The sequence below is a fragment of the Melanotaenia boesemani genome, chromosome 12 (assembly GCF_017639745.1).
Source record: "Melanotaenia boesemani isolate fMelBoe1 chromosome 12, fMelBoe1.pri, whole genome shotgun sequence".
In the NCBI taxonomy this organism is placed as follows: Eukaryota; Metazoa; Chordata; class Actinopteri; order Atheriniformes; family Melanotaeniidae; genus Melanotaenia; species Melanotaenia boesemani.
The window spans coordinates 5,413,949-5,430,556 of NC_055693.1; the positions used below are offsets into that span (position 1 = coordinate 5,413,949).

At 41.4% G+C, this 16,608-nt stretch overlaps 1 protein-coding gene across 1 annotated transcript in view; it reads left to right on the top strand.

Moving 5' to 3' along the window:
- The window catches only part of LOC121650223 (SH3 domain-binding protein 4), a 57,081-nt gene extending 45,716 nt beyond the window's left edge, over positions 1-11,365 (top strand). Inside the window, exons 4-5 of the mRNA XM_042001620.1 lie at positions 6,840-7,028; positions 7,650-11,365. Of these exons, the coding sequence (XP_041857554.1) occupies positions 6,840-7,028; positions 7,650-7,874 (414 nt within the window). The 3' untranslated portion in view covers positions 7,875-11,365. The remainder of the gene's footprint in view (positions 1-6,839; positions 7,029-7,649) is intronic.
- Positions 11,366-16,608: the final 5,243 nt, after the last annotated feature.

Sequence of the window (16,608 nt, forward strand, 5' to 3'; positions counted from 1 at the left end):
TTTGGTTTCAGAGACATGATTGAGCCACCCGCTTCGTTAATTCCCTCACCAACGTTATCTCTGAAAATATGCCTGTAGGAATTTACTTCTGGTTTTGACAAGCAGATTATTTTTGCAGTGGTGGAGCTGCAGGGCTTCAGAGTGCTGATTGCTGAGCTGGTGTAACAAACTCTTTGGCATTTAACCAACACACACATATAGACACACATCCTCAGCTAGTCCTGTAATATGTAGACCAGCTGACATTTGGAAAAACCCAGCGCGGCGTATAATTCCTCCAGTTGTAGTGTATTGTTGTGGAAGCTGTGTAAGTGGCAGTAATCACTGAGCTGAGCTCGGCTGCAGCACGAGAAAAATAAGTTTTAAACCGGACTCAGACACTCACAGAGGACCTGGGTCAGTGATTAATACTTCATAAGAAGACATCAAAGATTTACAGCAGCCCGAATGTTTCCGACCACCAAGATGAGCCTGGAAAAGAGACAACAGCAGCTTCAGGCAGGTTTTCTCCTGCAGCCGAGACTTAAATGAAACCAGGAGAGACCTTAATCCAAAATTTAATCCAGAATTTTTCCCAAATGAGCTTTGTGTCTGTACATTTGTTCCACCTTCTGTTGATGTGTTGTAGATGGATATTTGAAAGAACAGAAACAAAAGAACAGTTTGATCCTATGGTGGCTGGATCACGGGTTCAAACAGCTCTGACTGAACTCATGCTGTCCTCAACTCTGTGTTTATGAACAGCCGAAAAAATAAATAATTTATTTATTTCTATGCATTTTCATAGAAATAGTGTATAATGAATTATTTAAAATATGAATTTGTCATATTACATCACAAATCAATAATTTCATTCATTCATTCATTCATTCATTCATTCATACTGTCGCATCATACCTGAAGAAGTTTATTCACATTTTGATTTTTGAACACCATTTCTTGAGGCCATACCTCTGTATATTAATGATCTTCAAACTAGGTTTGATAGTGTCGTAGATAAATTCTTTATCAAAAGGGCTTGCTGATATTAAGAGTCTGCAGACAGAGGTCTTTGATGATCTTCCTTTATTCGGCCGAACAGGGGGACACCCCTTCAGGATAAAAGACCACGTTCATCCATTTCTTCAAGCTTATATAGTCTCCCTGTCACTATTTTCAGACACACAGCATCCAGGCACGCAGCCTTGTAGGGGGGCTGGTTGACATCATTTTGATATCATGTTATAATGTCATACTATTAATATTTTGCTGACCAGGGCCACTGCACCTGTTGTTTTTCAACTCTGCTATATTAATACTTCCACATTTCCCCCTTTCAAATATTTCAGAGTAATCGGCCCTAAGACGATACTCTGAAACTTACAATAGGGAAACCTTTTGTCCACACACGCAGGTCTCAAGCATAACATAGGAGCCAATCTGAACCTCCCGTACGAGGGCGAAAAAAGCCCCGAAGGGAGAAAAAATTCCCCCGTGCCCCCCCTCTGGGCGAGCACCGGTAACTTTTGATCTTACTTGACACTCAGGCACGGGTAGGCCAGTGGACCCCTGCATGAGACCTTCTAAGTACTATGACAGAAAGTAATCATTATACATTACAATCCGTTTTCACAAGGATAACCTATTACATAAGATTTCTGACTACAAAAACCACACGTGAATAACACAAGATAGAGTCTTTTTCCAGTCCGGAGGCAACCAGGAGCGTTGGGTCACCAGCCTTTCGTCACAGGCTGCCGCCCCTTTGTCCAACCGACTGTAGTTCTATTGAGACGTCACAGGTCCAACTCAGTACGGACCAATTGGGCAGCCATGATGACAGAGGTCTGTTTCTTGAGACTCGTACTCCATGCTTTCCTCAGGGCAGGAACGATGCACATGCCAAACAAGAAAAGAAGGATCAGAACCAAAGCTGACCCAACTCCCACCTTTATCAATACATTTTTCCAGTCAGCCATTAACTGGTCCAACCAATCAAGAGACCAGTCTCTCTTCCCAGCATGCCCCCGCACCTCCCCCCCCACCCGCATTATCTCGTCCATGGCAGATGTAAAGGAATCATCTGGCGCTGTGTTAGCTGGAATAAAAGTGCAACATCTGTCTGAAATACCGAGTTACGGGTAGTGTGTAGATGTGTGCGGGTGCATGCTGGCAAGAGACCTGACTGATAATGACATTTGGCATGTGAGTCGTACTCCCCTTGGTCACTGAGGTCGCTCCCTCGTTGCGCAGTTGCCCCTCTGTTTCCTTGAGAAGGCCCTGGTGATGGGACGACGTGGTGGCTGCTGCTTCGGGTCCGGATTGGTTGAATTGGCCCTGCCGAGATCCCTGTCCCGCCCAGAAGAAGAAACCAAAGGAATGTCAAACTCAACATCATCGGGCGGCAACTCTGAATCTGCCCTGACAGGACTATCTTCGTCAGCTGCATGCGAAGCGATACTTCCCCTTTTGGGGGACTGGTCATTTGAGAACGCTGTACAATCCGACCAGTCCCCAGGGCCCGTCGGGGTTTTTTCGCCCTCGTACGGGAGGTTCAGATTGGCTCCTATGTTATGCTTGAGACCTGCGTGTGTGGACAAGTGTGCGTAAAAAGGTTTCCCTATTGTAAGTTTCAGAGTATCGTCTTAGGGCCGATTACTCTGAAATATTTGAAAGGGGGAAATGTGGAAGTATTAATACATCAGAGTTGAAAAACAACAGGTGCAGTGGCCCTGGTCAGCACAATATTAATAGTATGACATTATAACATGATATCAAAGTGATGTCAACTAATTACCAGTCAGCCCTAAAAGGCTGTGTGTGTGTATACAGAAATAGTAACAGGCAGGCTATATAAGCACGGAGAAATGAATGTACGTGGTCTTTATCCTGAAGGGGTGTCCCCCTGTTCGGCCGAATAAAGGAAGATCGTTAAAGACCTCTGTCTGCAGACTCTTAATATCAGCAGCCCTTTTTATAAAGAATTTATCTACAACAATAGCAGAAAACTCAACTGAGTTGGACCCACTTTTACCATCAGAACCGCCTTAATTCTTGGTGTCATAGATCCAACAAGGTATCGGAATCATTACTCAGAGGTTTTGCTCCATATTGAAATGACTCCATCACACAGTTGCTGCATCCATCATGAGAATCTCCCGTTCCACCACATCCCAAAGCTGCTCTACTGGACTGAGATCTGGTGGCTGTGGAGGCCGTTGGAGTTCAGTGAACTCATCGTCATGTTCTAGAAAGCAGGTGGAGATGATCTGAGCTTTGTGAGATGGTGTATGATCCTGCTGGAAGTAGCATCAGAAGATGCTCCACTGTGGTCATAAAGGGAAGGATGTGGTCAGCAACAATACTCAGGTAGACTGTGGTGGTTAAACTTTTCCACGTTGGTACTAAGGGGCCCAAAGTGGGCCAAATAAATATCCCTCACACACCAGCAGCCTGAACCATTTATAGATCTGTGCTTTCATGTTGTTTCCACCAAATTCTGACACCTGAACGTGGAGCTAAATGGAGACTCATCAGACCAGCAACGTTTCTCCATCTTCTATTGTCCAGTGTTGGTGAGTCTGTGTGAAATGTAGCCTCAGTTTCCTGTTCTTAGCTGACAGGAGGCACCCGGTGGGGTCTTCTGCTGCTGTCGTCCCCATTCTCCTCTGACCTCTGACATCAAGACATGTGGTCTAGACAACTGCTGCTCACTGGATATTTTCTCTTCTTCAGTCCATTCTCTGGAAACCCTAGAGTTGGTTGTGTGTAAAAATCCCAGTAAATACTCAGACCAACAACAACGCCATGTTCAAAGTCACTTCAATCTCCTTTCTTCCTCAGTTTGATCTTCGTTAAGTCGTCTTGACCATGTCTACATGACGAAATGTGTTGATCTGCAGCCATGTTATTGGCTGATTAGATATGAGATCTGCTTCAAGGTTGGACGTGTTGTGTGTTCAGAGATGCTATTCTGTAGACCTTGGTTGGAACCAGTGATGATTTGACTTCCAGTTTCCTAATCTGCCCATTTTCCTCTGACCTCTAACATCAACAAGACATTCTGACCCAGAGAACTGCTGTTCACTGTATATTTTTCTCTTTTTCAGACCATTCTCTGGAAACCATAGAGATGGTTGTGTGTGAAAATTCCAGTAGATCAGCAGTTTCTGAAATACTCAGACCAACAACCATGCCACTTTCAGAGTCACTTAAATCCCATTTTCTCCCTTCACTGCCACATAGAAGTGAAATGTTAATACAACTAGCATGAAGGTTATTTACATAAAAACAGAAAAGAAAATATAAAGGTGAAAATTATGACTGAAGATAAGAAAGTACTGCTTAAAACGGCTTGTTAAAACTGATAATGTCCAAAATTGAACATGAAGTTGTTTACTCTAATCCACAAAAATGTCTTCAGTTCTGATGTTTAGTCCTATCCTCAGAGACTGATGATACCTGTTCACAAGATATGAATAATGGTAACTCTAACGAGACGTCAGGATAGACACGACTTTCATCTACAGTCGTAAACTCTGAACTAGGCCTGGGTATCGTCACTAATTTCCTGAATCTATTCGATTCACAACAGCCTGTTTCAATTCGATTTCAATTACATCCGACTGGATATTGATTCATTTTACAGCTAATTATGTAAGACCACCATTTTTTTAAATATTAAAGACGTTCTTAGATAACTTTTTTTTAAAACACTGAGTGCATTTACTTGAAAATCTAAATTTGAGTATCTGGGAGTAATCAGATTACTTAAATATCTGATCTAACACATCTACATACATCTACTTTCTGAAGTACCATAACAGTATGGTGTTTTTTTTTTTGCTTGTTTGTTTTTTTTTTCAAACTTGGCATTTTGAATGTCTTTGCTAAGAATCAGATGTCTAAAGGCAAACCCAAGTGCTATAAAAGCTACCCAGTGGTTCTTCTTCTGCACAGGTTTTCCTGCTCATCTCAATGAGGAATAAGTCCTGGTTAACATTCAGAAATTAAAAAAAGAAAGAAAATTCAGTGTTTCCTAAAGATTCATCCAGAAAATGCTCTGAACAGCAGCACTGTTTACCCTGCATGTTTGAGGTTCAATCGGCTAAAATCGTGTCTCACAGAAGGAGTTTTTATCGTTTCTGTTGAGGACCATATTCATAATTTTTTATTTGTCCAACTGTGTCTGCTTTGTAAACAGGTTTCTGTTATTGTTCCACAGTAACACTTGTGTCCGGTGACAGACTTCAAGTAGAGTTGGGACAGAAGGTGATGTCCTTTATTTTGGCAGGAACTTCCTGTCCAGCTATTCAGTAAGGAAATAGAGAACAGAAACAGCTCCTTCCTCTCAGCATCCTCATCAAGAAACAAATAAAACTTCAGTCGTCACTCAAAGTCTGAACTTTTTTTGCACCGTTTCTGCAGAGTAAGAAATGGCATCTGATTGGCTCCCAGTTTCCACTATCTCATCCTGTGGTCTGGCTGCTGGATCATGGAGTCTGCATTCCTCACCTCCTCCCCTGACCTCCCCCGTCCTCACTCCTCCTTCATATCCTGTCATTCCACACATTTCTTCACATTCTGCCGAAGCCCAAAGCCGAGCCGTGTGATCACCTTTCCTTTGTTGACTTTAAAGCTGTATCCGAATGCGTGTCTCCACCTCCGTCTGCGTCAGGATCAGTTTTTCTTGTACACACTGAATATTTTTAGAAGAGCCATTTTTGGGAAGTTTTGGCCAGTGGGGAAGGGATGGTGTATGTAAATCTTAATAAAGTTGGACATTTTGTGTGTCCTTCTTCGAAAAGACTCTGATGGTTTAGACTTGTAATTTAATATTTATTTTAGGTTTGTAGTTGTATCGGGATGTTTTCATGATGTCTATGCTTTAAATGAAGGGACATAACTGCAGTGATCGGCGCCAAGAGTCTGGCTCAAACTAACTTAGCATTTCCTGTTTAATATCGTGTTTCATTTTTGTTTGTTGCTGTTTGAGAGCTAAACAAATAAAGACAGACTGTGCCATGCAGTTTGTCGTTACATGCATACACGTACAGATGTGTGTGCACCTGTAAATGTGTTGCATGGGGGAATACATGTATGGCAGTGTTAAATGACTTAAATTTGCACGAGACACATTTATATGTGCAAATCCGCGATGACACCGTGCAGGTCGTCTCTGCTGCAGGAACAGCCCGAGTCTTCGCAGCATTTTCTTTTCCCACCATCAGCAGTCATCTGGGCAGAATTGACAGAGACAGAAAGGTTACGGGGGCCGAGGGGAGGAGCCGGCTCCTGTCCAGACCAGTTAAACCCAAACAAACAGGAGCCACTTTGGCACGACTCATTGTTCTATTTTTTCCTTGCATGCAGCAAGATGATGTTGAGATGTCCAAAACTTCTCCAAAAGAGCTGTAGAAGACTAAATCCTGAGTAATCTCAGGAGAATCTGCACATTTATCCTTTTTTTCATGTTGGGCAAAACGTCTGGATGTTTTAGTGCTCTGCATCTCCTCAGTTGTGTCTGTCAGTGTTAATTAACTGTTTTCTTTCCCTCAGTTCAGATGTCAACACCAGGTTTTTCCTTTTGTTTCCAGCAGGAAACATTTGAAAAATGCACAAGGCTGAGATTTGTGGAGGCAGGATGTAGGAAATAATAGGATGAAGTCAGAGGAATGAAACCTGCTGATGTTCGTTTATTAGTCTCTTTGATGTGCATGCTTTCAAGAAAAGTTCCATCTTCTTTCTATTCCCCTTCATCCTGTCTTACCTGGTCTGCTGACTGCTGTGAGAGCTCACGTTGGGCTTGTTCAGGCCACATCTTTTCCAGAACCAGAATTGATTGTGTTCTTTCTCTGCAGGCTCTGTTGAAGATGGACTGTCAGGGCCTGGTGGCCAGACTGGTCATGGACTTCGTCCTCCTGACCACTGCCGTGGAGGTGGCCGGACGCTGGAGGGAGCTGGCTGAGAGGCTCGCCAAGGTTTCACGCCAGCAGATGGACGCTTATGAGGCGCCGCACAGGGACAAGAACGGGGTGGTGGACAGCGAGGTACACCTGCCTTGCAGCAGATAACTGCTGTCCCAGATTACCGGGCATGTTTTATCATATTTTATTAGTATTTCCATGTGCATCACCAGTGCTTCCAACTGAAAATATGAGGAGATTCACTTATATGAACTATTTTTTGAGCTTTACTGAATTAATGAAAAATAAGTGATTCAGTCATCAACAGAAAACAAACTTTCCAACAAATGTCAGGCTTTCTTTGGGATATTTTCACATCAACCTCTTCTTGAGGCCTATTTTTCTGCCTCTTGTTTGAAATGAGATAAAATAAATGTGTCTTCACAGCCAGAAAGGCCATATGTGTTACTGTGTCAGAGCAAATACACCTGGAACACAGTACAACAGTACAAATTTCATGTAAGAATTAGTAATGTTTAAGGAATTGTGCAAAAATAAGAGATAAAAAAGTGAACCTGAGCAGTTTCACAGATGCTTAAATAGGAGGAGAAGAGGACATCATCAACTAATTCTATATCCTGTCCTACATCATAGAAGTTGGACTGGAGTATAACAATACGGTCTACATGAGCTTATATATTTTTTCAAAAATTCCAAAAAATGTTGTACATTAGTGGATTGTTAAGGTTTGTTTCTTGTCTGCAGGCCATGTGGAAGCCGGCGTACGACTTCCTGGTCACATGGGCCGCTCAGATCGGCGACAGCTACAGAGACGTGATCCAGGAGCTGCACATGGGCCTGGATAAGATGAAGAGCCCCATCACCAAACGCTGGAAGCATCTGACCGGCACGCTCATCCTGGTCAACTGCCTGGATGCGCTGCGGAGCTCCGCCTTCAGCCCCGCTGCTCAGGAAGACTACGCCATCTGAACTGTGTTTTAGCCCAAACCAGCTCACCTCAGTCCTCTGGAACATCCCTCAAAACATGACGCGGTCTGAAATGCTGCTTTTCAGCTGTCAGTTGGCCCTGAACCAGCGTTGTGGTTTTGCTCCTGCTGCGTTGCCTTCAGCTCTTCAGGGGGAGACCACCTGACTGCCCCCCTAACAACACAGCACTGTTTGCGCCTCACTGTTACCCCCAGACTCCCAGCAGCTCTCATCTTGCACAGTTATGTATTTTTGTACTCCAGTTATGGCACAGCATTTTCGTACAGCAACACTTTTGGTTAAAAACTGTGGGTTGATCACTAAGAAAGACATTTTTACAAAAACAGACATTTTCTTAGATATCGTATCTTAACTGTAACCTCATCACACATGTCAAACCTGTTTTATTTATTTGTAAGTCAAGTGTCACCTTCCTGTTTTTTTAGGTTCTTGTCGCTGTGGTCCTCCGTATTTCACGGAACCAAATATTTTCATGTCAGTTGCTAGTTTTCAGATCAGGGACTGAATATAAAAAGTTTGAATCCGAATTTTACTGAACCCGACAGACATCCATTTTCTGTATCGCTTCGTCCAATTCAGGGTCCCGGGGAAGCTGTAGTCTATCCCAGCAGTTAGCAGGCGAGAGGCAGGTCTATCATGGACAGGAAGCTGAAGTACCCGGAAAGAATCCACGCATGCACAGGAATAACATGCAAACTCCACACAGAAAGGCCACTGTTTGAACCGCCCCAAAGCCGGGGCTCAAACCAGTGACCTTCTTGCTGTGACGCCACAGTGCTAACCACCACACCACCGTTAAACTAATTCAGTAAAATCGGAGTAAAATTAGCCACTCGTCTCATCGTGAATGGACATCTTTTGGTTTCAGACTTCAGTTTTCTGCAAGTTTGACCCTGTAAGCATTCATTTTCAGAAGGTCCTCTTACTTTGTTCTGAAGGTTTTGTGTAGTTAAAAAATGTTATTTTATTAAAACCCAACACCATTAGTGAAATGACATTTAAGCTGCAGCTTCACCTCACAGTAAAACTGCAAATGCTGCATTTCCAGCTGCACCAAACAGTGACAGATCAGGCGGTGCTCACTACAATAAGTGGGAATTATTTCCTACACAAAATGAAGGGATGGAAATAAATGTCATACAGAAAGTATTTTAATGGCTAATTTGAACTGGCAGGCTAATGATGGACTTAATGTGGCATCTTAACTTTGAAGTTAAGGCTTAATTGCACCAAAAACTTAATTATGAAACTGAAGAAAGTAAACTTTAATGGGGACATGTTAAGAAAAAGAGACTTGCTGGAGAGCACATACTACCAGAGGTAACACAACCACTTCCATTCATATCACGTCACAAAATGCAACCAAATGTATAATATATCATTTTATTCCTGAGCTCAGACATTTAAATGACAAGTATGGACCAGGATTTAATTTGGATTGATGCTACATTTATATGTTGATTCAATGTTATGTTACAACCTTAGTTAATACCAATTAAAATACAAAAATAAAACAAATGTTACCTCGTTCAGATCTGCAATTCAGAATGATTTCATTTAGTGGGGTGCTTATATTTGCAGGGTCACAATACCAGAGTAAATTAGACTCATCCAGCCTCCCAGCTTTATCTTCACCATAGCTTCACACCATGCTGCAAATTCTCATCAGCAGTTATGCAGCTCAGTTAACTGAGAAAGAAAATAGCTAATGCTGCACTAACTGTGCTGTGTTTAATGTTTTATGAGATAGAGACTGTCAGCTGGAGACTTTACATTCTGTTGGTAAGCTACCGTTGGAAGGAAGTTAGACCTGATAAAGTCTAACCTTGTTCCCAACAAGGAAATATGACTTCTCGTTGGGGTTCTCTTGGTTTTTTTCCCAGTTAGAAATGGGAAATCCCAAGTTCTCCTACAGAATATTAAAACTGAAGCATCTAGGACCACAGCACTGGAAACATTATATAAACAGTGAATTGGCCTTGTAATCAGCATTTTTTAACAGGCCTCAAAACTTGAAATGCAGATGGACCAACGGTGAAGGCCAGACTTTACTGACCTGCTGTGCGTCTGAAGAATTACGATGCTCTGTTAGCTGCCAGCTAGCTAGCTGTTAACTTAAGCCTTCTAATCTGTGATGCTGAGTTTTAACAACACAGTTCAACCGATGCCGATGCCCTGCAGATTTTAGATGTTTCCCTGCTTCAACACACCTGACTGAAATGAATGGGTCATTAAGCAGAACTTGAAAACAAGCTGCTGGATACATTTAATTTGAATCAGGTGTGTTTGAGCAGTAAAACGTCTAAAACCTGAAGGACATCGGCCCTCAAGGACTGGCGTCTGACATCCCTGCAGTCGTCTAGCTCATGAATTCATTCCATGCTTTGAGCTAATGAGGTGGACTTTTCCTCACCTTACACCTTTTACACACCTTACAAGTGGAGTCCTTCCCTGGTTTATTTGTTAAAAAGTCAGAAGTCAGCAGGATGATTTGAAAGCTGTGTGATGCTTGTAAACACTGAGGACACAATATGTGATGAATTTCCAGCCATCACGTGTGTTTCCCGGCTGGAACAAACTGCCTGCGTTTCTACATTGTGACAGAAAGTCCACAGAATCTCTATGAAACCAGTGCAGTACATGGACGACTAGTTTTCATGCTTCTTTCAGAGATTCGGCGAAAGTGGCTACATACCAAGTCAGTAAGCCACAGACTAAAGAAAGATTGTGTTAATGGCCAATGAAATAATAATCTGCGTTAATTAGCGCATACTACATGCCCACCCCTGATTAAAACTGAAAATAGTGAAACAAGAGGTTCCGGATCTGCTCTGTCACCGTTTTTTGTCCACACACAGCAGCTATTGTGGTTGTAGCTTCTTTCTGGATCTGCTGGGTACATTTGCAGAACTGGTTTTTGACAAACAATTTTTTTCCATTTCATGTGCGATTTTTAGCTTGGATCATTTTGAGCCGTCTCAGCCAGACGTGTCAACCACATCACATCATTTTTGCCAGCTGCTGCAGTTTGCTCAGCTGTGTCTCACCCCCTCCAACACCTCCATACGTACATATTTACTCACGTTCAGTCTCCTGATGAAGCCACTTCACCATGGTTAAAAACTTCAGAACAAGTATAAGCTGACTGGAAGTTAAATTTACTTCATCAAAGATTATTTATAGTATTGATCATAAATATTTTTCATCCACATGAAACTCCCTGCCATCTCCTGTCTGTATTCTAATAGCCTGATAAAATGTATGTTTGTACCAAAGCTGGCCAAAAATGAATGGAGCGCTTCACAGATGTTCACTGTTGTAATGAGACTGTCCATCAAGGCTTGTGGCTGCTTTGTCTCAGTGCTGCGTGCTGTATGATGTGGTAGTAACAGCCAGCGCTAAGCCTGAAAACCTTTTCTGACTGCATACTTTTGTGGAAAGGACTCTAAATAAAATGTAAATATTTGTACACAGCATTTGTGAGAATCTTCCCTGCTGTTGGCTGCACACATAAACACACTTTATCTGAAGTGGAGGCATCAGGCCGTGGTGTTTCATGTCTTATCAGTGCGCCGTTTATAGAAAACAAGATGAGAAAGCCGGCAGTGGAAGGTGGACGGAAGCTGTGAAAGGCTTGCTTTTAATAACAAATGTGACGTCAGAAAAAAAACAAGCCGATTAAAGAAAACCAGGTTCCTGCTGTATGACCTTGAGCAGATTCTCACTTCTTTTCAGACGTCCCTCAGCAGTGCACGAGTGGCATTTGAACAATGAAGTTTCCACTGCCTTTAAAATGGCTTTATATTCAGAGTTGATTGTGTGATGTTCCCAACAGTCCCAGTAAAGCCACTTCATCGCCTTTCAGGTCACAGTTCTCTAAAAGTTAATTAGTCCTGATCAACAGCGTGCAGAATAAGAAAACTCTTGTAGTTTAAGTGACCTCAAAGCGCTCTTAATTAAACTGTACATCACTGGAAGGCAGAATTACCCCAATTCAGATTCAGTAAATTGGTAGTTTTGTCAGCTTTTCTGTCATTGGGACTTTTGTTGAATAAATGGAGGATGGATTTTATGGGGCAAAGCATAGCATCATATCATCCCTCTCTGCTGGGCTTCAGCTCTGCGTCCAGAGCCTGCAGCCTGCAGGGGAAGCTTTGTGCAGATAAAGGCAGCAACTGAAGAGGCAGAGAGCGACAGTGAATAGACTTTTCCAGCTCTAGTAGCTTCTGACACGGTCGATTCTTTAAAAAGCATTTGTTCCATTGACTCAGCTTTAGACTGGAAACTATTTTTAAAGGCCTGTGACTTTTGAATCATTTGGGGTATTTCCCTCCAGATTTTTATCTTTTTTTTCTTTAAAAAAAAAGAAAAAAAAAGATAAACTTCCAATGAAGGGAGAGTGTAAGCAACTGGTTGGATAAAAAATGAAACAAAAAATAAAATGAAATGCAACCATGTTTGTTTTCAGAGTATTCCACATTTGTATGTGGACACTTTTAGTTCTTTAAGTTAAATGTCTGAACTTTTCAGAAAGTGGGCGGAGTCATCGCGGTTGCTGCTTTTTAGCCAAACAATCAAATGGGTAAAAAGTGTCACCGTGGTAACCAAGAAAATGAAGAAGTAGTTTAACTAGAGAGGACTGCTCTGAACCATCAAAACAAACATAGAAAAGAGTCCATTTGTAAGAACTGATCACCAAAGCGCTAAATGCTGCTGATGAAGAGTTGTTTTTGTTTTTCTGATTTTAAATCACCAAACAAGAGAAGAAAAACTAAAACAGGCCATGTGGAGCCATGTTCTAACTGTATTTCTAAATAATGGGATAAACTATTGATACTCGTGACAACTGACAGCTACATAAAACGAAAGTCGGTCTTTCACGTCTGGTTCAATCTGTGCTGCAGTGAAATGTAAAAATGGGTCTTTTGGACTTTAAAGGTTCTATCATGTTTAGGAAGTCATCAAATTGAAATAGTGTGAAGGTGTGTTATGGAAAACAGCTTTTCAGAAAAAAAGAATGAAAGCAAGGATTGTAAAACCGCCACAGTTCAGTGAATACAAGACTGAAACTGAGAAATCACACGAGAAAAAGGGAAAACATGAGAAAAATCCAGTAAACATAAAAAGCAAAGAGATAAATATTTATGAACAGAACATTTTAGATCAAACCAGAAACCACATCACTCAGAACGATTAAAACAACAGAAAATGTGCTTCAGAAAACAGGTTTCATGCTGATGTGATGGTCACCTCCCATCACATCCAGGTTCCTGGCGCCTTCTCTCCAGTCATGTTAACTGGTAGTGGGCACAACAGATGGATATTTTACACAACGTAAAACAAACCAACATTAAAAGAGAAAACATTATTTCAGAAAGCATCTTTAAAAACATAATGGACTACATTTAAACCAAAAACATACATTAAAAAATAAAACATTTTGATAAATGTGTTTTCTTATCTGGTGGTTTCGGCCTGAAATGTATTGGATTTGTCCTGTTTTCTGAATTCTTTGTGTTTTTCTCCTAATTTTTTTTTGTCATTCTGTTTGATTACCTGTTGCATTTTGCATCTCAGTCTTAGTAAAACGATAAAAACAACATTTAAATGAATTAAATCACAGGAGCACTTCTGTTGTTTGGAAAAGCATAAATGAAGCAAGTTACAAAGAAGCTGAAAAGTCTGCTTATTACCAGAGTTCAACATGAATATTCAAATGTTTGCTTCTTCAGACACGACTGAAATGATATGAAACCAGTATCTCAGTCAGGGGGGAGTCCATTTTTTTCTTACACTAACTGGACGATTTTTAAGTAGAACTCTAGTAGAGTTTTATTTTCTGCCTCTTGCTCTCTGCACTACTAAAGCAAGCAGACCTTAATTAAATACACAGATTAACGGAGGAGGAAAATAGGGGGCCAAAAGGAGTGAAATTAATAACAGAAGAGAGCAGGCTGACAGGCTTCAAATCACAGCCTGAAGTGCCGGTAATGAGCTCCCCCAGGGTGGCGGGGTTTACAGAACGGCACACAGCTCTGTTCTCAGCTTCAAAAATCCAGGATAATCTGCACAAACGGGGACTCGGGGGCCGCCCATTCAACGTGTTGACTTTTCATCGTCGCATCAAACGTCTTCGGCAGGTTCGCTCCCCGGGATTCAAGTTTTTATTCCGTATACTCAGTAGGCTCGAGGCTTTAGTTAAAAATATCTAGTTGTAGGTGATGCTGCACGAGTTTGAGTCTCATTAACTGGAGGTGTAACAGTGCAGGAACCTGCATCCACACACACAACTCACAAACATCTATACAGTAATAATGAAAGAAAAATTGTTTCCATTTACTTTGTTCCAGCAACCACAAAATGCTGATACAAAAAGGTGTGTGTTTATTTTTTAACCTGTCCTGTGCAGCATCATGGCAGCAGAATGATGGTCTACCTGCCGTATTGTGCTGAGCAAAGAGGAGTCTTTTGGATACCTCCTTGGCTCCCCTTGAGTCTTAAATGTTATTCTTTATTTTTATATTAAAATTAGTTTATGCCAATTCTGCTTATAACTGCTGGACCAGACCGGAGGAAAAGCAGGAGAAAGGATAGAGGAGAATAGGAAGAGATTAAAAAAGGGAGGACATAAAGTGGTTCAGTCTTTTTTTGTTAAAAGATTAGATTGAACTCATGAAGAAAATTGTATTTTTATAGTTTAGTTGACTTTTGTGATTTGATATAAATACTTCCATCGCACAAGCACTTCTGACTGTGTTGCCATTTTACCCTTTACCTTAATCTTCACTAACACGAGAATAGATAAAAAAAAAACATAGATTGAAAGAACAGAAAGGTACTGACTCTTAGAGCAGCCATCCCTCAAGTTATTTAACTTTTATGCGTCTGTTCAAGAATTAGAGCTTGTCTTGGATAACTGAAACTCACCATCACGACATACTGCTTTGTTTTCTCAAGATCACAAGATGATCAAGGTGAACTCAGAATGTGTTGATAATGTGTTAGCAACTCATTTAATTGGTTTTTATCAAAGCTGGGCAGAGCTGAGCAGTGCATGTGTTTTCTGGTAATAGCTTTCCTGAACTCCCGAACGAAAGAACATCATCATGTCCTAATTTTTCAAAGTAATGAACCCACTATCCTAAAATAGTTCTTGTTATCTTGAGATAAAAAGATAGTTGCACAACTGCAGGTAATGAGAAAATTTACCAAACACAGACATTTGGAATTTAAAGTGACGTCGTGCTCAAAAGTTTAGCTTTTGTTCAGAGTAGACTGGCAACTGAATTTGTGCATGTTCACAGTTCACTGTCTTCACCATCATTATCCAAGATTAAGAATGAAATACTGGTAATGATCATGACTAGTCCACCTACTGTTTCTCCCACATACAGTCTGTTTTCACAGGTGATTTAGTCTTCATGTCTCCGGGTCTCTTTCTGCTGCTGCTCACTGATGTGCTTTGTTTTAAATTTCTGCCTCTAAATCCAGCTTTTTGCAGGGATGGAACATGAAGCAGGAGGTCGAAGCTGCACTGAAATGTGGAGGCGCCATCATGTCAGATGGTTCTCTTAATCTTTATTTGAACTCAGACAGAACTCAAGATGACCAAGCCTCATAAATATATGTTACCAAGTTGAGACAAAGACAATGTCAAACTGCATTTGAGTCCAATATTCATCAGTAAGGTTGCTCATTGTTATCAGATCAGCAGGTTCTTTAAATAAGATCCGTAAATCCGTAGTCAGTCGGTCACTGATAAAGTCAAACAAGTGTTTTCCATCATGTTTTATCACATCTCACATTTGTCTCAAAGAGTTTTCTTTTCTTTCTGCTTTTTTTATTGCTCCAAATAATAATGAAAAAATGATGGAATGGGGAAGGACTGCACTCTCTTCCCTCATCATATGCTCAAAGAAGCGATACCACTGCTGTGTGCATCGATCTGCTTGAAGCCTGTAAGTTGTGTTGTGTGAAGGCGGTGCATAAAGATTGCTTCAACTTTTTTACGCTCTCACTACGTACGTAAATAAGTACGTCCATTTCAAACGTCACCACCCTCTTTTTTCATGCGTCGTTTACGTTGACATGGTTGTTAGCCAATACATCCACCAGAGGGCAGTGCACAGTTCCTCTCTGAGTTCTGAAGTCGGTTTCAGACAGCTGCAAACATGGCGACGGGTGGAGGAGATCATGACTACGAACATTCTCAGAAAGAGACATAGAAAGAAGCAGCGCAACGGTGGTCTGTGTAGTTGTTAAATACGTTGCAGCTGCTTTTTCTTTGTTCCTCTCTCTGTTTGTATATCAGCTTTTCCGCTCTACACTGCCCCCCTCCCCAAGGTTATTTGGTGGTTGTGGGCTCCTAGAGAGATTCTGAAGAAATTCTTATTCTTCTATCCTCTATTCTCTTCTATTTTCTTTGCATATTCTGCACCCTTCATACAAATATGGGATGATTTAACCACCACATCCTACCTGAATTTTGTTAGATCTCAATCCAGTAGAGCAGCTTTGGGATGTGGTGGAACGTGAGATTCTCATCATAAGCCGACAAATCTGCAGCAGCTGTGTGATGCTGTCACACAGTCCTGAGTCCTGTATTTCACACCATCTTTAATGTGATGCTTTTGAAGTTTGCAGGTCCAGTTTCTTATTAACACCTGCAAAGAAAAATTTGCTTTGCCAGCACAGCAGCTCTCACAGTTGGGATTAA